The following is a 21,487-nucleotide window of genomic DNA, read 5'->3' on the forward strand; positions in this document are numbered from 1 at the left end:
TAAACTGCTTCAGCTAGTCTTGCAAAGAATCTTATCATCTTTATCATTAGCCACCTCATCATGTAACCCTAAAGGAGAAGGAGCTTTTTTTTTGTACGTGGCAGCTCCATAAGAGCTTCCCAGCTCCATAAGGGCTTCCCAAGTCTCTGTGTTTTTGCCCTTGGTATAATGGAGTGGAATTCTGTGTCATGCTTTCGAAATAAACTTGGAAACATTCAAATATTCTGTTCAATGACTATTGAGACTTTTAGACTCAGGAGTTAGTGCTGTTTTGGTGCAAATAGCATTTAAGTAAGTTTTAGCATTAACTTGCATAGGCAGATAGGTACCAATTGTTTCCCTTCCTTGTTTGCAAGACTGCTTGTGTGACATCTGTGCTAAGTATAAAAAAACATAATTTTAGCTGTCTCAAGCAGCATTGTGGTAAATAGTGAAATGTCTTTGCTATTTGCAATGCTGCCAGCCAGCTAGTAAATATTGTCTCTATTTAGCAAGAGGCCAGGTAAGTAATGTTTATTTGCTCTCTAGATAGATGGCCGCTAGTCAAATAGTAGCTAATACAGGGGTGGCTCCTCTGCTAAGGCGGAGGAGCATTGCCCCACTGATCTCATAGCAGGAGAAAGGAAAAATAAAATGATAATAACCCAGTTATTATCATATTATTTGTCACAATGGGGCTAGGTTGGGGAAGGGCAGGCTGGGGTCACAGGGGGAGGATTGGTGGCACATTCTAAGTGTGCATGCCTGTTTGGCCTTCCGTCTTGGGCTGGCCAAACATTCATGCGCACTTTGCATGTCTCCCACCAGGCTGCATTACATAGCCTGGTGAGGAACATGCCCATGCTCCCATTCCCCGTCTGAGCGCCCAACCACAGCGCTCAGACCAAGGGGAAGGGAGCCTGTGTGCTTCCTGCTTCTGCCAAAGCTGAGGAGAAGGCAGCGTGAGAAGTGACCAAAGCGGAGGAGAGACGGCGACCGACAAAGGATAAGTGTTTTATTTTTTATTTTTTTGTCCCCACACCCTCTTTCCCTGCCAGCTGCCATTGAGCTAATATCTATTTTTTACTAGCAGCCAGGTAAAGAGTTAAGTTTATAGGCAAATTGCACGGACATATAATACATAATGATTGCTAATTAGCCACTGACCAGGTAAATATTGGATGTTTATTTCTAGTTGCTTGATTGCCTGCCAAACAGTACATAATGGGCCTGATTCACAAAGGTAACTTACACTTTTGAGTAATTTACACTTTTGAGTAAGTTTACTACTTTTAGGCTAGTTACAAAAAACTAGTGTACATTTATTCCAAAAGTGAAATTAACATGTTTCCACCAACCTAAAGAGCTTGGAGGCTATAATCTATTGAGTAATTTGCATTTTTGAGTACGTTTGATACTTTTTTAGCTATTCACAAAATTCATGGGTAAGTTACACTTTTGCAACAGTCTTCTAGTATTTTTTATCACAGGTGTTGGTCATTTTCAGCCAGCTCATGAACTCTTCTAATTCCCTGACAAAATAGTTAACGCTCCCTTTGGTCTCCTCACAAACGTCGGACTTCGGAGTTTTCTAAAAAGGAAAAAAGAAAAATATTATTGTAAATAAAAGAACATGTTGTATGACACGACAGTTCGTAAATCATGTTTGTTCCTACAAACATGACAACACATGCTTTGGTGCGGCATTGGTGCAACCAAGATTGCATCCAAGGGGTGAAGGTTAGGAAGCCTGGCACAGCACAGCTAAAATGTTCACTGCACCCTGCAAGTTTGAAGCATCCTGCAGGAACTACTTTCTCAAGAGGCCAAACTCAGAGATAAGTGGGGGTGGTGGCAATGCCTGGTTTGCTTCTTAATACCCGTGCACCTGTGGCACAAGGGGCGTAGCTTCCATTGGTGCAGCAAGTGCAGTGGTACCGGGGCCCAGAGGCCTGAAGGGCTCACTGAATCCTCATTATTACTGTATTTTACCATTTAATTGCAGGCAGGAGGCATTTTCTTGCTTGCAGAAGGAGCCATGACACACTGACTATACCACTCTGTGGTACTGGTGCACACCTTTATTTTGAACATGAGTGTTATCTTTGGTTTAAACTGCTCCTTTTTCTGTTCTAATAGTCGGTTATAGAATGTCGTTTTGTTTTAGAATATGTACACTTTTGAAATGGCAAGCTTGTTTCTTGTTATTGTCCTGCTAGCAAACAATAGCTAGATGTTCATTGTCCTATACTTGGAGCCTCCTCCCTGGAACACATAGAGACATCATCAGTCCTGGCACACTCACAAGCAGAATATGCCTCCCTCTTCCAACTTTAACAACCCGTTCCAGACTCCACTGTGGTCCATCAGACAAATTTACCACATTCCTCGCTACTTCCACAACAGCCATCCCAGCACCGTTATTTTTCACTTTTCCCTTCTTCAACTTCTCTGGTCACTCGATTCGCGCTTGATCTCCCTTTTCAAATCTACTCTCCTTAGCTCAATTTATAGCATGATTCCTTATACTCAGCTTCCTTAGCCCCCTCTGCGCACTCCATTCTACCTACTTCTTCGCTTTACTCTCCGTATGGTGGAGAGTGGCTCTGTGCACCCATGTGGGTGTGTCATGCCTCCACAAAGACTTGATGGTACTCTAAAGTCTCTTCCACTAGATAACCTCACTGTCCTGCTGGTATTCCTCAAAGTAACACAATGGGCCATTGATCACCTCATGCACTCACACAACAAACGGTTGGCGCACCGAGGCATTTCATTTTTGGTTTTTGTTTGGTGTCAAAGGGTTGCTTGGACTGCATTTGGGGCTAGATGTACAAAGCTTTTTTCTGCTCTGAAACTGCCCGATTCCCAATTTGTGACCCAAAAAAAGCATTTTCTGATGTACCAAATCCTATTTGCGATTCAATAAATTATTACCGAGTTGCAATTAGGGTGTGCGATTCGGTGTTAGGAAGGGGCTTGTTTAGGGCGTCCCTTCCTAATACCGAATCGCAGCATTATGTAAAAATGTTTTGCAACCGGGCATGCGGTCTCAAAAGTTAGCATCAACTTCAAGTTGGTGGTAACCCATTGGCAAACAGAAGGGGGTCCCCAAGGGACCCTTTGTCCTTTGTGAAGGTGGTCACCAACATTTTTAAGACCAGGCAGTGCTGGTGCAAAGTGCTGGTTTAGGATTTACTTTTGGAAAGTTGTCTAAAAGTTACAGAAAGCAGTGCTTTGTGCAACTTTGCGTCAATGAGGTGTTCCGTGGGTGGTGTATGGGTGTTCCCATGCTACCACCATGGCTTTTGATGCAAAGTCCCATCTAATAACATTTGTAGACAAAGCTATGTATCAATAACTATGCCTCCTTTGAGTTAGGCACAAAGTAAGATAAAAGTTTATTTTCTTCAAACATTTCCCAGTTTGCATGTGTGCTGCACTGTACAGCACACATACAAAGAGGGAAAATTTTTAGTCGAAGCATATTCAAAACCTAAGCTAGACTTAGCAACAGCTTTGGGCTAGGGTGCAAAGGTGTGTGAATGGCACTAGTCATCCAAATGGTGTGCAATAGCTTGGGAAAAGAGCAGCAGTACCAAATCCTAGTAGATAAAACACTCTCCTGCTCTCTTTCTTTCACCCAAAGCAGCGCAGCAACTCTAGTTGCTGTGCTGCATGAAATAGTTGCACATTGGACACAGAATCATAGGCCAACTTGTCGATCCTCATCCAAATTAGTTAATATCATTTACAGTCCCTACACATGCCTTAGTCCATGTTACCATAGCACAGAGTGGCTCACCACTCTCTAATTCAATTACAGTTTTTGGCCCACATGTCTCAGCCTCACCACTGTGGCTCCATGCAGTGAGTACACAGTCATTTGAGCCATAAAACAACAAACTATGCACCTGAAGTCTCTAATGTTTCGACTTAATGTCCAGCAGTGTTTTGACCAGTAGAATCACAGAGTTTAATGTAGGTACAGTACTTGTCACAGTCTCTTAGCTCTCAAACAATCAATCAATCTGTGATTTATAGAGCCCACTACTCACCTGTGAGGGTCTCAAGGCACTGGGGCAGGGTGGGATTCGGGCAGCTCTGGTCATCCGAAAAGCCAGGTCTTTAGGCTCTTCCTGAATGCTTGCAGTGTGAGGCTTCGTCTGATGCTGAGGGGGAGTTCATTCCAGGTCTTGGCCACGATGTAGGAGAAGGATCTGCCTCCCGTTCTGGTTCTGTGGATGGAGGGGATTTCGGCCAAGGCTAGGTCAGTGGAGCGGAGGTTTCTCTTGGAGGCATAGAAGGAGATTCTTTCGTTGAGGTATTGGGGTTCAGTGTTGTTGTAGGAGTGTGTGAGCAGCTTGAAGGTCACTATTTTTTCGATGGGGAGCCAGTGGAGGTCTCATAGGTGCTATGTGATGTAGTCTTTTTGTGGGATGCTGAGGATGAGTCTTACTGTGGAGTTCTGGATGTTCTGGAGTTTGTGGAGTACAGATTTGTTGATTCCGGTGTGGACGGCATTCTCCTAGTCCAGCCTGCTGGTGATGAGTGCGTGGGTGACGGTCTTCCTGGATTCTGGGGGGGGGATCCATTTGAAGGTCTTGTGGAGTATGTGGAGGGTGTTGAGGCATGTAGAGGATACAGCGTTGATCTGTCAGTTCATGGTGAAGGAGGAGTCGTGTATGATGCCGAGGTTGAGGTCATGGTCCGTGGGAGTGGGAGGGTTGCCAAAGGCGGGGGGCCACCAGGTGTCATTCCACACAGATGGGGTGGATCCGAGGATGAAGACTTCTGTCTTCTCCGAATTGAGCTTCAGGCAGCTTCTGGTCATCCAGGTTGTGACATCCTTCATTTCTTCCTGGAAGTTGTGCCTAGTGATCTTGGGTTCCTTGGTGGGATAGAGGATGAGCTGGGTGTCATCGGCGTAGGCTACTACTCTGGGTACTCCACATCTGATGTCTGTGGGTTCGAAGAGTCTGGCAGCTAGTATGGAGTGGGAAAGGCTGCTGAGAGGTCTAGTAGAATGAGGGCTGCAGTTTGGCCTTGGTCGAGGAGTGTGCGGATGGTCAGCTGAGTGGAGTTGCTGGTGGAAGGTGTTGGGTCGGTGCCTTGGTTCTGTTCATCGAAGTTGTCATAGGGAGTCCTGATCTTGTGGTGGAAGTAGGAGCTGTGTTTGTAGCAGAAGTCCTGGGAGGGAGGGACCTCAGAGCTTTCGCTGCAAGGTGGGGGTTAATGGGAAGGGGTGCACGGGCACACAGAAGATGATGGCTCCACTTTGATATTTGGCTCACTGGTTCTCCTAATTTGTTGATTACACATATTTGCTCTGACCATGGTATTCCAGGCCAGCTCATTGAAATTGTATCAGAAGATATTTTGACAAGCCTGTGTAGAGGGTATCGCAGTTAACTTGGCATAGGCCAGGCTAGGTTCTCCCTGAACTAGAACGCAAGCAATTCAAGAACGGTTTCACCCTGATTGGGGCTTTCAGTTGGGTGTAGCTTGTGTTCCTGTCACACAGTGAGCAAGAGACCCACATCTGGGCCTACCCTTGGCCACTTAGGGCAGTACATCAAACACACAAAAGGTGATGGGAGGAATGCTTGCAAAAAGTCTAACCACTGGCAATCACTCAGGGTAGCATTCCAACCTATTGTTCTTTTGACCACCATGGCAAGTCAGTCTGGACCCATCCATTTGCAAATCAGTCTTGACCCTGCTCGAGTTGAAACAGCCAGGCCAGGTCCAACCTGAATTGGAACATAAGCAACCCAAAACAGGTTGTGCCCTGACCGGCCTTGGGTGGCTTGTGTTGCTGTTCAGAGAGGACATGGCTTGGCAGTTTGGGAGAAAAAAAATATTATGACGGTTTAAGCACAAAGAGACGCAAATGTTCAAAAAATAAGCTCATCATGGGTTGATGGGGTGGGGTATTCCATATCTCACGGACAGATAAACATGTATTTTCCACTCCAACAGCACAATCGTGGTACCCAGCTAATAAATGGGACTTCTCCTCTCAAACACTGGTTTCCCAGCTCTATAGCACGGTCGTTTTGTCAGGTTGTCCCTTCGCTGGGAGCCCTTTGTTTCCCTTCCTACACTAGAATGGACAGTACTCAGGAATGCAATAAGTTAAGAGATCATTTTTAGATCTTACCGAATGCTCCCAAGCAGCGACGGCCCGTATACGGCGTGTTACCGGGGCGGTGATGTGGGGCAGAGGAGGGGCAGGGTGGGGGGTTGCAAAATGCGGCATACGGCCGATTGCAGGTATGTTACAAAAAAAATAAAGAAAGCGAATTTTGTTGCGCGCGCTGCATCGCATTTGGCGACGCTGCGCGCGCAACGGATTTTTTTTTTTTTCCGTAACTTACCTGCAATCGGCCGTATGCCGCATTTTGCAACCCCCCACCGTGCCCCTCCTCTGCCCCACTTGGGGGCCGTCGCTGCTCCCAAGTAAATAAAGCCTTTCAGAAAGTGGCTGAGTTTGGATATCCCAGAAGGGTTTTAATACATGACCTGCATCGAATCTGTAGCCAGTGATGATGAGAATAAGTTAAATAGTAAGACAAATCATACCTCCAGTGGTGGGCATTCAGTTTTTAAAATTTTCAGGTTTATTTCAATGGAAGTGGCCTGAAGGTGTTTGAGGGGTTTCCCGCGATACAATTCCTTTAACTTATGTGCAGTCATCACAAATATAGAAAGGTCTTTAGCGGCACAAGTAGAATCCTGTGGCAAAGAAAACATATTTGTTTACTTCATTAAATAAAAACAGTAATGTTTCATTTCCTTGTTTTTTCTTTCCAATAACAGATGTTTTACATTTACATTAATACAATAATATATATGTGGGGCTATGGCCCACGGCTTGTCCTCAAATTTCGCTTATTGGTCCCGAGCTCCCTCAGCATTGACAATAAATGCCTCACTATGCTCGATGGGTTTGTATATAGAATTTCTGACATGCTGTAAAGAAGGTGGGGAAAAGTGAATTTTCTGACGTTTTATTCTACAAATATGTCTCAATTCCCCCATCCCCCTGCTTAAAAAGCATTTTGTAACAAATAATTACTAAACAGAGTTGATAACGCCTCCTTTCCTTCAGAGAAAGGAAAAGAGCTAAAAATAGAAGTCATAGATACATCAATGTGTTTGTGGCTTTCCACAAATACGTCATTTTGTGTTTTTATTTTGTACGTTTTCTTTGGGCATGATGGGGCATGTACCAATCGGGCGTGTATAGGATACTGCATACAATCAACAAGAAGGAACTTTTAGAATTGCTTTAGTAGTAGAGAGAGTGAGAGTGGTAAGTAAGCGCCATGGTTTAGGAATGCATTTTGCATCTTTTACTTGCTTATTCACTTCCTGCTATTTCCATTGAAGGGGGGGGGGGGGCACCAGTGCTTGTTAAAAAACAGGTAAGGCACTTCCATAGAAGCATTTCTTGAGAAAGCTTTGTGCTCGAGTGGCTACTGATAATATTCTTTCAGTACAGGCTTGCTGCAGCGGCTGATCATAGAGGTCTAATTGACAGAATGTAAAATAAATATGCTGACAGCTAGGCATAGAATAGTTGGAAAGATCTTGGGAAGTGGCAAAATGCAAAAACATTTAAAACGTAAACGTTGAAATACTAAAATGAGATATGATGAACATATATGTTTCACATTGTAAAAGAACTTTGGGGCATATCTACAAGGCGGCGATAGTAAATTATCGCCGCTTTTGTGGGCGTTTTCGGCCGAAAAGCGGCGATAATTTTACCGCCTAATTAGCAAGGTCACGCTAACGCGTGAAACCGTGCATTAACGCACGAAATCTTAACACCCAGTTTTGCATCTCTAATGAGATGCAAAGTGGGCGTTCCTGACCTGACATGACAGTAGAAATGTCACTAAGTGACATTTCTCCTATCATCAAGCCCCACGCTATGAAGCATAGCGGCAAGAAAAGTAGCGATAACCCCCTGTTATCGCTACTTTCCTTACGCCTGTTTCAGGACTGACTTAGCCATGATATCCTATGGAAGGTGGATATCATGGCTAAGTTTGTGAGGCCCTATCAACAAGCTAACACCACATTTCGTGAGATTATCGCTGGGTTTCCACCGATAATCTCACATTAGGAAGTTAGCGCTAGAATTTTTATTGGTTATGAGATAAGCGTTGCTAATAGCACGCTATCTCAGCGATAAAAATCCACGCTAGCCGGGGATAATTATCCTAGCGCTAAGTGCGCTTAGTGATAATTATCGCTGGTTGTTGCTGATATGCCCATAGGTGCATATTATCAAGCAGGGCGTTAAAATTATCGCCGCTTTAGCGGCAGAAAACTGCCGCTAAAGCGGTGATAATGGGCTTGGTAATATGTCGCAGAGAATTCCAATGGAAGACCATGTTGACACCAGAACATGGGCTTCTATGGGAATTCTCAAGGGCATATTATCAAGCCCATTATCACCGCTTTAGCTGCAGTTTTCTGCCGCTAAAGCGCCGAAAATTTTAACGCCGTTTCTTGATAATATGGCCCATACTTTGTAGTGTTTCCTGGCATTTGCGTTCGGACCAAAACTATGCAAATGAGTCCATTACTAGGTAGCTTGTTTAATAAATCAGTGAATTCTGGGAATTATAGCCTGCATCGGCTTCAGTCGCTAGTACATTTAATAACAATGATTAGAAAAGGGAATTTTGGGAAGTGGATACGTGGGGCTCGATTCACAAAGGTCTTTGCATGTACAAGTTTGGCATATCCAACCAGATGCGTTTTTTATGAGTCAAATTCAACATTTTGAATTGCGGAAAGTAGATGTTGCAGTTGGTTCTTGGAGCTGTAGGACTGATCCTTGAACAGGGCCAAATGTCATAACCTGCAATTTAAGGAGTAGGAGAACTGTATGCAGAATATGGATGAATGCCACACCTGGTACGCAAGGCTCTCTGATTATGCACAAAGGCTCTTGTGAATACTTTTCCCGGCATGTTCCACTGAGGCTCTGGAGCTCTGAAGCAAACGTTTTAAAAACATTTCTAAACTTTCTTGTGTGCTCAAACAACCACAGTAGTACACTGCTAAGCCCACAAGGAACTTGGGGGCTTGCATTAGAAGCTCTCAGTATGTCAGGCACAGGCCAACAGGAAGATCTAGTCCATGACCAGTTGCCAATGGTCAGCTGGGCATTTCATTGCAAAGACCTTTCGCAGCTTGTTGTGTGTTGTGCCACTGCAGCCACAGAGGAGGTCATCCAGCTGACGTTTGGAGTCCATTGGTTTGCACTGAGAACACAGAGGAGAGGGTCCAGTCCCTCAGGGCTCTGTTCAGGTCACAGGCAGCAAGGCCTGTCCTCTTCTGATCTTCTGAAGGTCCAGAAATTGTTCTCGGGAGGGTGCCTTTTAGTGCTTGGCACCAGCCATTGGGTGGGAGTGAATCCTGGGCACTCCTAAACCAATGGGACACAATTTCCCCCTGGGCAAACCACCTCCATTTTCAGCAGTTTATGTTTGGCCTTCTGCATACAATCCCCACAGTGCCCCTCACTTTCAAAGTTTCAGATGGAAAAACCATTTCTCTCATGTGTTGGTGTAGCCAGGGTAATAATCTGTCACCTTCTTTGTGGTCACTCAAAATCCATCATGGAGGGAGCTTTCCTTCCACTGGGTTCGGTGCCAACCTCACTAGGGGGACCAAGGCTGGGAAGTTTCCTAGTGTCATCTGACATTAGCGAATGACAAGGCAGATACTTTTAAAGTTACGTTCATGGGTCCAACCCAATTGTTCTTTCTGCCAAGGGACGAAAACACCTCCCCTCTACTAAGCCATTGTCCCTTCTCTGGGAGCAGTTTTCACACCGTTTTTACTCCTCCTTCCGGTCAAATTCAGGCTGGGTAGTGGACGGAGAAGTAATGCAAAATAGCCTTCAGCAGGTTCCTGGATCAGGATAGTCTGTGACAGGACATTCTGTTCCTGGATTTCCAGAGGCCTTTGACTGCAGCACGGCCCTGCTTAGGCACGAAGTGCTGGAAGTGAGAAGAGGACAGATGACACTCCTATGTACAAATTTAAAGATCAAGATGCAAACATGAGCAGGTCAATATCTCCTCAATACTCAATGTCCAAATTCTGTTCAGATGACTTCAGGAAAAGCCATCAAGCTGCTACAAACTAACAAAAGTGGTAGCGTGTTACCAAAGTACATTGACACCTGAGACTGGGCTCCAAAAAAGTAGGTACATTCAGATCACCCCTAAGCTCTTTTGTTGTGCAATGTGGTGTTGGTTCAGAGCTGAAGAGAAGCCATAATGCATGTCCTGGTTTCAGATACTAGCACCTGGCCACATGCTTTCAAGTAGGATATGTTCAACTTCAAGTAAAAGCTGGAAACTATCATGTCTATCCCAAACTCCTTTTAAGGGGTCTCAAGCCATGTTTGTCTTACTTCTCATGGTCAACATCCTCTACAAGGTTTTCACGAGGCAAACTAAAGGAAAATGTGCCATGGTAAACTGGGACATGAGCACTATGCACCTGAAAGAACAGTGGTCTCACCTGCACCTCAATTTGGGTGTGTAGAGGATGCCATTGAGGGCATGATGTTTGCCAAACATCTGGGTAGTCTTTGACTACCACATCCTTGTTGGGTCCTTCTTCCTCAAAAGAGCTTAAAAGAGCGACCTCCTTGTTTTACCAAATTTACTCGTGGGATCGCCGCTGTGTTCTGGTTCTACGATTGTAGGGGACGATTAGGGCGGTACAGGTGCACTTGATACCTTAGATCCTGGGGTCCTGGTACATAAACTGCAGGGCATGTGATTGCTGGTTCACCTCAGGCAATAAATTCATCTTTACCCCTCTCTAGCTGCCTTTCTTTGCACTAAAACCTTAAAATCAATCTCTCTCATTCCTGTGCCTCCCCGAGCCATTACCACAGAATTATTGAAGAGAAAGCCTGCCAGATTATCACCTGTGTAAAAGTGAGGGGGGGGGGGGGCAAAGGTGCCTGCGTTGGCACTAGGCAGCAGATTGTGAGCCAGCGCAGGCACAAAGCAGGAATACACCATTTATTCCTGCCCTCTCCCTTTGACGCAGCGCAGCAGAGCACGTTGTATTGCTGCGTTGTTTTGCGTGAAATAATGATCAACCTGGCTGTCATTGTTTACATATTAGTTTTTTAAAATATTATCTTCCTTACATATATACATAAGGCTGGTAGACATGCTAAAGCTGACTATAGAGGAGACATAAAAAGACGTTCTGGTTTTTGAGGTTTTGTGTAGGAGCAATAAAATTCAAAGGGAAAATCCAAGATGACTAGATTCGCAAACAAACATGCGGTTGTGACAGAAGTGAATGTAAGAATCTCCGAGTAGAAAACAGGAAATTAGTATTCATATTAAGAAAGATTGCAATCAAGGAAGAACGAGGTTGTGACATCTTTTAGGTACCAAAGGTAAGAGTTTGAGAGTTACAACACTTAGCATTCATTCAGCAAGCATCCCACAGTCTTTAGCGCTGTAAATACCGTAATCGCTCAAACTCAATGGGTGCCACGTCCTGTGGGGTGTTGCTCACACTGAATGGCCTCATTACCCTCAAGGCAAAGGGTAGTTTTTTTCTCAACCTCAACCGCAAACGGTATCTTCTGTACTTCACATGAGTTGCCTGCTTGTGTTACAAAATACTCTTGCTGCAGGAGCATTCATTCAATACACTTTGTTGATTGGATTTTACAAATGTTTAGCAGTTTTCCGCTCTGTTTATCAAGCAGCGAATGGGTGGTGTTTAAATGGGTTACAAGATACAACTAAGGCAACACTTTTTGAGCCTTGTTTTTGTAATTGAGGCCCAGCTCAAAACGAAGAGAAGAGTATTACATACATTGATTAAAACAATGTCACTCCTAGAAAACATTACAAGCAAAAGTCTCATCATTATGATGGTGGTTATGGTCTATCTGCCCGTGGTACCATGCCGCAGCGCCCTAGTTGATATGTCAGTGATAAGTGCATTTGAGTTACTTTCCTCATATTTAATGAATGCATCACTGAATGTAGAATCTTCTAAAACCTGTACTGGTATCACTTCCTGTGGTATAATCAGGGCCAAAGGTCATGCAGCATCATTTCCTGTGATGTGACTAGGAGGTCAAAGTGCAAGTGGTGCCACCTCTGCGGAGTGGAGAACTGTGGCTCACTGGTTAGAGTGTGGCTCACTGGTTAGAGTAGGCAGACCTGGAAGCAGAGGTCAGCCTGGGACCAGGGTTCAATTCCCGGCTCGGCTGGGTCTTGAGTCCATAAATTGTCCATGGACTCGATAATTCTCGCTCCAGTGCATACTCGATTCATGGGTTCACACTCTGCGACTCTGGGCAATAGCTTGCTTAATCTCCACAATGGCCCCTCGCGGCGGGATGCCTGGCTTTCACCTTGTGGATGCCCTGCTGGGTTATCTCACAGGGGAATACCAGGACGGGTTCCCTAAGCAAGCGCTTAGAGACCGGTTGGTGATTTGCGCTATATAAATATCTGCACATTTGCACATTTACATTTGCTACCCCAGGAAATTTGGTAAATTGCCGTGCACCTCTGTGTGAACCTATTCACTCTGCACTTACCAGCTAAATTTAAAGAACATCTACATTGAGCAGTATCATGACGGCTTAGACGCCATTCATTTTTTATTCTAGAAGAAGGCTGAAAGTATCTTTCACCAAAAGTGGCGATAAAGTGAAAATATTGTGACAAAATAAAAAATACACTTATTTAGCCCTGAAAAATTCTCACAGACGTTTTCTTTCATTGAATGTGCCGTGGGAGAGAGTTCAATAGGGACTTTAGCAACTCACTACTATCTGTCCTTTTACCTATGTGTCTGAACTCTCTTCCATTCTACAATCTGCCTACAGCTCTTGTGGCCGCTGTGATAATTTTGCTCTGAAATGAACATTTTTACTTCTCTGATCCAGCTTTCCTATTCATCCAGTCCCTATAATCCTACCACCTTCAAATCCTGGTCTGTACAATACTTGTAAGGCATCTGAATAGCTTTCCACCCCCTTCCAGCTATGGTGGAGTATCTCCACTACCTTCTTATCCCTAACACTACTAAAAGCTTTCGTCAACAGACCCGCCTCTTTATCAACATGTATGTTGTGTCCTATAAAGCTAGACACCTGGAGCCAGGATGTATCATCAAGTCTTCTTTATTCAGTCTTATATCCAAGTTACATCAGTCTTTAGTCCAGCCAGCACTGGTGTGGTACCAGGTCCTACATATCCTACACCAGTCCCACCAGGAGCAGCCTGCCTAGCTGCTCAGCCCATCTCCAACTGTCATCCACACATCCACTCAGGCACCCAGGCATTCCACGAATCAGAGTCACACCAACATTCCGTCACCATTTGTCACTCTGGCTGAGCAGCTGGGAGCAGCAGGGCTGGAGTACATGCAAATACAACTTAGTAGGGTATAACATTATGTGTAATGAAATAGAAGATTGACAGTCATAATATTTCACTAATTATCCCTGTACATTCAATGATACATTATATCAGATAGCACTTCTCATTCATAAGATGGATTTGTGAAACGTTTCATTAGATCCCTCAACATCAGTCGTTATTGTTCATAATACATGCTGGACCCTGCTGTTTTCCACCTGTACTGTGAGTCTATGCACAGCGTTAGACTATGGCCGGGGAACACATAGACTCCGTCAAATGCAGATCCCATTGAGCATCATCATTTGTCATGAGTTCCTATGTTCCATTCAGTAAAGTCTTGAGCTGGGATATACCTGCCCTTTGTCCTGGTCTGGCCACAGTCTTGGACTTTGAGCAGTGTAACTCAGTGGGTCAGGCTAAGAATCCAGCATCTGCATAAAAGCCATCAAGAGATTTCCCAGGGATCCAAAACCTGTGCAAGGAGAGATACTGGTTGCCACAGGCAAACTTGACAAAATCAAATCCTGTGAAGTGGGGCCTCCGGGTTCCAGTATCACCAGACACAGTTCAGAGACAAAAAGTGATTCAAACTGTTCATGATACTGATGGCCACTGGTAGGTGGGTTTGCACCAGGTGGTAGGCACCTAAAGATGTTCACAAATAAGGTACCTATATTTCAGTAACAGATATCTGCAGTTCAGAACATCTGTGCTGGAGGGCCCGCCGTGGCCCATATACCCATGGGATAGTATGGTATCCACCGAAGAAGAGGCACAATTCTACCGATCATCCTGGGGTTCCTGACTAAAAGCGAATAATTGCGAATGCTCCTAGTGTGCTTGATACAGGTACCGCACAAAAGGCTTTTACAGTCTCTCACAAGCAACCCCTGTTTATCAGTATATTAGTGGGCCAAGGGCCATTCAGGGGCTCACTCGAGTACTTCATGGCAGATAAACGAGGGCAGGCCCAAGGGGCAGCGCAGGCTAACCATCATCACCAGATGCAGTTCTTGGATGTCTCCAGAACATTCTCTTTTATAATGCAAATGAGTTTAGTTCCTCATGTTTGTTCCTGGTCAATTGGAAACATATCATCATAGCACCAGGGAAGACCCTCTGTTTGTGTCAGTCTCCGCACGTCTCAGTCTGCTGGGCCCTGCCCTTGTCTCCTCTGAGTTGTGACCACTTCTATCTATGCATGGAACTCTCCCCACTGTATCACATGCGTTATATGCCATGCCAAAAATGTTGCAGTCACTACATCAACATAAACATGACATGGCTTGCCTAGGTATGTAGATGAGGAGTTAAGAATAGTAAATATATAGTTAATCTGTGAAGTACTGGTAGGTGATGTGGTGAATGAGATCAGGGACGTCGTGGACCCCTGCTTTACAATGTACAGGGGGTAGGTTTTTCTATGGACCTCATCTGTCTGCTTCTCAGCGCACAAAAGCTCCTAATTGACCAAAGAAACATAGGAAAGGGAAAGAGGGACAGAAGGTTAAAAGGAAGGATGTGTGAAAAACTGCATGGGTGGGTGAAAAGGTGGGTGGATGAAAGGATGCGTGGGTGGGTGAAAGGATGCACAGGTGGGAAAGAGGATGGGGAAAGGATGCATGTGTGGACAAATGCATCAGTTAAAGAGTGGATGGGTGAAAGGATAAACGAGGGAGTGAAAGGATGGGTGAAAGGGTAGATGGTAAAACGATGCATGGATGGATGAAAGGGTGGAAAGGGTGAAAAATCTGTGAGTAAGGGAAAGGATGGATGAAAGAATGCATTTGCTGGTGAAATGGTGGGTGAAACGACCAATGTGTGAAAGGGTGGATTGGTGAAAGGGTGCATGGGTGAGTGAAAGGATGGGTAAAAGAATGCATGGGTGAGTGAAAGGATGGGTGAAAAGTAGATATGTAAAACTGTGCATGGGCGGAACAATGCATGGGTGGAAGGGTAGATGGGTGAAAGGATGGGTGGGCGGGTGAAAGGTGGGTGGGTGGATGGGTAAATTGATGCATGGGTGAGTGAAAGGATGGGTGAAAGGGTGGATCAATGAAAAGATGCATGAATGAGAGAAAGTATGGGTGAGTGAAAAGATGGGTGACATGGTAGATGTGTGAATAGGATGGGTGAAAGGGTAGATGGGTGAAAGGATGCCTGGGTGGGTGAAAGGATGGATGAAAGGATGCATGGGTGAGTCAAAGGATGGGAGAGAGGATGGGCGAAAGGGTGGATGGGTTAAGGGACGAGTGGGTGAGTGAAAAGATGGATGGGTGAAAGGATGCGGGGTGAAAGAATGGGTGAAAGGATGCCTGGGTGCATGAAATGATGAATAGGTGGGTGAATGAGTGAAAGGATGCTTAGGTTGGTGAATGAATGGAAGGATAAATGCATGAAAGAGTGGATGGGTGAAATGATGGTTGCGTGGATGAAAGGATGCATGCGTGTTTGAATGGGCGAATGGATGTGTGACTGAATGAATGGGTGAAAGGATGGATGGGTGAAAGGGTAGGCAAAAGGATGGATGGTAAAACGAGGAGTCAAAAGATGGATTCATTGAATGGTGAAAGACTGACTGATGGATAGAAGAATGAAAGGATGACAGGATGTAAAGGAGAAATGGTGGATACATGTATAGATTTTTGGATTGAAGAGACAAGGGGGCTTTTATAGGGAGGGTCGTGCTCACTGGTTTCGATTTATTGATTCCATCAGCGCTTTGTTTCAAAGTGGAGTGTATTTTAATTTTCTGGCTTGGAGTCCACATGAGTGTGAGGTACATTGACACTGGTGGGAAGTCAGGCCCTAGATAAGTAATCTTGTTTTTGCACCGTTAATTAAATCAGTTACAATTTAACTAAAAGAAAGAAACCAACTCATGGCGAGCTCTGTCCCTCAAACCAAGTTAATCACGAAGACTTTACCTTTAATATGTTAGTTAAAAACGAATACATATAGATCACTACATTAAAAAAAAGCCACATGCAATTACATTCTAATGTGTTGTTCCATACACATCTAGTTAGGGGCATCCAATGATGCAATAATTTTGTGGTCTTAAACAAATTTCATTTTCTGTCCTCTTGAAAACCAAAGTGTGCAGCATTCATGGTTGAGCAAACTTATACAGCCCTATAATCTAGAGCTATGATTTTAATTTGAAATTCCTTTGGCTCCTTTTTCATTCAGTTCCAGCAGAAGGTTACTCACCTCCCAGTTGCACGTTCACAGTCATTTGCCCTGCCTGGGGTTTATACACTGGATGTCGAGGGGATTAGGAAATAAGAACTTGCATGTGTATTGGGAGACCACAGGCCAGACATTTCTGGTGCCAGTTGGCTGTTAAAGTACAGGACAACGATTGCTTCCTATCATTCATCCAAAATGGCTTCCTGCATGTGGTCTTGCTGGTAGATCTGTGGGATGAATATATATTTCACAGAAGAAATTAAGAGCTATCAAAACTTCTATTATTTCACATAAAGACTGGTCTCAGAAAATGACTTTAACGCTGTCGCAAACAACCTCCATCTAGCAGGGGTCTTCAAACTGTGGGGCGCGACCCCCAGGGGGGCCGTGGAGCGATGCAAAGGGGGTCGCGCCCTTCCAGTCACACTTCTGCCCAGGCCCAAGGGCTTCAGCCCCCCTCTTCCCCCGTCCTGTGTCTCAGCCCGGGCTGCTGCAGTGCAACTCGAGCTGCTGTGGGCTCGGGGCTCGGGGCAGTGTCTGGAGTCTTATCTCCGGCACGCCCGAGTTTTTCACAGGTCTTTAAAGACTATTTAAAATTCTACATGCCTGTGGAGGAGTGTGGCTCAATGGTTAGAGCGGCAGACCCTGAAGCAGAGTTCTGGCCAGGGACCAGGGTTCGATTCCTGCCTCGGCGGGGCTCGGGCTCAATTTCCTCGGACCTGTCTATTCTCGCCTCGGTGCCTATTCTAATCACAGGCCCCACGCTGCAACTCTGGGCAATAGCTTGCTTAGCCTCCACACCGGCCCCAACAGCGCTAAGGATGCCTGGCTTCACCCTGGGGGTGCCCAGGAGTGGACACTTCACAGGGAAAGCCAGGAGGGTTTCCACAGTGGTATGAGTATCAGCGCCAGGAAACCGCAAAGGCGACACTGCAAGGTGTCCGTCTGGTGACAGTGCGCTCTATAAGTACCTTGACATTTACATTTGTAAACTGGTTACAGAGGCTTAGTTTTTTTCCTGGTTCCATTGAGCAAAACCACATTTTATTAAGATAAGGCTTCATAATTTTATTCATGTCTGTGGTTATTTAGATAGCTGTAGGGTTAATTTAGGAATGATAATCATTATCATCAACTATTCAACTAATTGGTCCATCGACCAAATAGAAGGAAAGTTGATTAATTGAATTGACAGGTATTCCAAAGACACTTCACATGTTTCGAGGGAAAGATAAAACATTGAATGAAACAAATTGACCCCAGCGCATCAGGGATTCTTGGTGAATGTGTATGAGCCATTGTAAATGTACGAATTGAGTATTGATCCCTGATTAGGTATTGACCACATGCTGAATCACACTCATGCAGTTACTTATATGGTCAGTTACCATACCCAGTCTAACTTGACATCAATTATGAGCTATTTGCATGCCGGCACTGCTAAAAAGAAAATCTCTAAGCAGTTGGCCAAGGCTGATCACCTGGAATAGGGGCGACAGTGAGAATGCCAAAGCAAAATATAAACTATTGAAATTCCCATGGATGCGATCCTGTGCGCCCTCAGAGGTGGATTGCATCTTTGAGTAGGAGTACACTTTCTCCATCAGTCATCTGGATCAGTTGCCAGTAAGCACATCAGTGGTTTTCAGACTTTCATACAGGGTAAACCTGATTTAATGGTACTTTAATGATTCTCTATTCTGGATAACATTATGTAGCTGCTGGAATGTGGCCATATCATACACGGAAATCAGCGAAACTCTAAAAGGATCACCTTCCCCCATAACGCTCAGACCCTGTAGAAATGGATTGAAGCCTGAAGAGGAGCTCTGGGGTCTGGAGGAACGCACCAAATGCTCCCTTCTTTTCATGATAGTCAGTGCTGACGTTTCAGAGGGCTGAGCAGAACTGGCATTGTTGACAGCAAATGATTATACTTGAAGGACGAAGCCTTTAGTGACATCCTTCTTCACAGTCTTTGGCCTATGTCCATGGAATTCTAGGGACCCTAGAGTTCCCATGCAGCCTGTCTGAGTGTAACCGCAGGTGAGATCTAGGCAGCGGCTGAGGTGTTTGCAATAAACATAACTGAAGCCTCCTTGTATGTGGTGCTTCTTTATCGAGTGTTTTATCTACATTTCACACTGGCGACGAAGATATGATCCGAACCCACGAGTGCTTCACAAGGAGAGTTGCTTTCTGTGATCACCTGTTGAAATGGTCTTCCGGTTTCTCTCAACCAGGTTTTTCGCTCCATTCATGTTTACATATGATTATTCTCTAAGCATGTTCATGGAGTGAGCCTGGAGTGTGTGTGCTATGATTAACTATATGAAGACAGGAATTCATTATGGATCTTTTGTTTGTGAATGGTTCACAAAATGGAATATGGAGTGAGCCTGCCACAAAGGAATATGAACTATAGAAATCACCCAGATTATTCCTGAGGCCCTTTGAGATGGCCCAAGCTTCTTTGAATAAAGGGAGGGTGACCGGTGTCTCTTGCAGACAGTCCTTGCCCCTTTTCCATTCTGCCCCAGAGGTGTACTGCAGACAGCCATGTGTAATAACCAGATGTGAAAGGGCCGGCCGGATTCATTTTTGCCCTTTTTCTTGCATGCCACTGACAGGGAACGCTCAGCTTCAGCCCCTTACTGTAAACCCTACAGAGCGAAGATAGCTGGCTGAGTAGCTAGTGTGAACATAAACCATCTCCTATTAAACCAGATGTATCCGACAGCAGAAAGGGGCTCAGCATTAAGAACAACTGTAGTCTACTTTTAGATTTGTTTTTTAGTAGGGGAGACATCTCACGAAGAGGTCCAGCTTAAGAATTGTACTGAATTGTTCTTATTTTCTTTCAGCCACAGAGATATCTTTAATGATTCTGATAAGGTGAGTGAACTATGCAATCTGTGACTGTTAGTTGCAAACCAACTCCTTTCCCTTCTCAGTTAATGGAAGTTTTTCCATGACTCAGGGATACTAGTGCATAGGCTCTAGAGCTCAACTGCAGACTCCTGACCTTGTGGGGCTCTTCTGCACATTTGGGTGGGGAGATGACTAGCCAAAACGGTCCCACCCATGGGCAGCCATGTACCAAAGAAAGACATTTCCTAAGAACAGAATGATTTAGACCAACATGAGTGAAACTTCATTGGAGCAATGACCATCTTTCTACTTCTAGCATAGCTTCAACCAACCTCACCAGAAAAGCCTGCACACATTAGATCAGCAGACCAGGTAAGAAAATGAGCCTGTGAGGCTCAGGCAAGAACTGCAGACAGGTGACTTCAAGACTGCACTAAGACTGCCCATACTCTGAGCCTAGATCGGCACCTTTACGGGTCCTGATAACAGTAGCCCGTTGGCCGCCTGGGGCACTTCCTCCGTTTACCACCCGTGGCAGTCCCTGCGTTTGCCGCCAGTGGCAGCCACATGTGGGGTGAAATGTGCTGGCGATTCCTGCCTGTGCTGCCCCTGACGGCCGCAGGTAGGATGGGAAAGGTATCTGCCCCCAAAACTCATGCAGCCTGCGGTGGACAGCCCCCCTTGCTACGCCAGTGCTTAATAAACGTTGTGGGTTAGAAAAGTGGCCCTGAATGACTCACTAGTGTAGATCTACAGATACAAGAGTGCAATTGAGCAGCTCATGAATGAGCAACTCCAGACTGTGGGAGTGGGACAGAGGCAGTGGGAATTTACATTCCTTTGAAAGTAAACCACTAATGCCAGCCACAGAGTTTTATGACCCTCAATTGATTTGTAGATACCCCCAATCTGTTTTACTGCTGGTGTAATATTTGACTCTTAATATAATAAAGTACTAACAATTGTGCTAAGATAAATCACCAATTGGACATTGATTTATTGAATGTTATTTACGCTGTGCCCTGAGGCTCCAATTGCCACAACTGGAGACCAGTATCCCCTCCCTGCTGTGCAGTCCCTGGAAAGGGTCACTGTGTCAGTCCAAGCACCAAGGGGCATATGTACAAGCCCCTATTGCCACCACAACATCACTTTTTCCGACATTGTGGTAGCGATAGGGGCTCTGCCTTATTTACAAGGCAGCGTTAAGCCACTTGATGTGGCTTAACGCTGCCTTGTAAATAAGGCCCCCTTTCATGCTATAGTTAGCTTGAAAGGGGTGGGCAGTGGGTGTTGCAGTGGGCGTTCCACCGCAGCACCCATTGATTTTGACGCTGCCCCCTATGTACAAGGGTGGCGTACATAGGAGGCAGAGCCAAAATTAAGGCCAGCGAAAACCTGGTCTTAACTTGGCGAAATGAGGAGAAATGCATTATTTCTCCTCGTTTTTGCTTTTTCCATGTGTGCTGCCTTCTGCAGCACACATGGAGAAAGTAAACTGCCATGGAGTGTTTATCTACAGGAAGGTATCCCTTCCTGACATAAACAATCAGTAAAGAAAAAAAATGCCATGTTGTGACTTTCATGTGTGCTGCATAAAGCAGCACACATAAAAGTGACAAAATGGCATTTTAGGATTGTTATTGTGCAGGAAGGGACACCTTCCTACTCATAAACAATCCTCCCCTGCACACAGATTCACTATGGTGTAAGGGTGCCTGCATTTGCGCTACACTGCTAAGTGTAGCTTTAGCACGGGGGGAAATGCAAGGCTGCACCATATCGTTGTAAATATGGTGCAGCCTTGTGTTTCAGAAGTGGCGGAGTGAGGCGTTAAGCCATGGCGGCTAATGCCTCACTTCTCCACTTCCTCGTGCATATGCCCCCAAGTCTGTTGAAGTGTCTAATGCTCGCCTTAAGAGAAGTGTCAACCTTGCTGCAATTAGAGAAGTAGTGCAAGACCGACTTTTTATCCTACACCTGCCATTAGCACA

General features: G+C 45.1%; 1 protein-coding gene across 1 annotated transcript in view; it reads right to left on the reverse strand.

The window, feature by feature from the left end:
- Nucleotides 1-1,145: 1,145 nt before the first annotated feature.
- The window catches only part of LOC146811010 (uncharacterized), a 31,773-nt gene continuing 11,431 nt past the window's right edge, over nucleotides 1,146-21,487 (reverse strand). Inside the window, exons 3-4 of the mRNA XM_085614483.1 lie at nucleotides 6,565-6,717; nucleotides 1,146-1,570 (exon numbers count right to left, since the gene is read on the reverse strand). Coding sequence (XP_085470609.1) covers nucleotides 1,451-1,570; nucleotides 6,565-6,717 — 273 coding nt within the window. The 3' untranslated portion in view covers nucleotides 1,146-1,450. The remainder of the gene's footprint in view (nucleotides 1,571-6,564; nucleotides 6,718-21,487) is intronic.

Source organism: Triturus cristatus, chromosome 7, assembly GCF_964204655.1.
Source record: "Triturus cristatus chromosome 7, aTriCri1.1, whole genome shotgun sequence".
Lineage (NCBI taxonomy): Eukaryota > Metazoa > Chordata > Amphibia > Caudata > Salamandridae > Triturus > Triturus cristatus.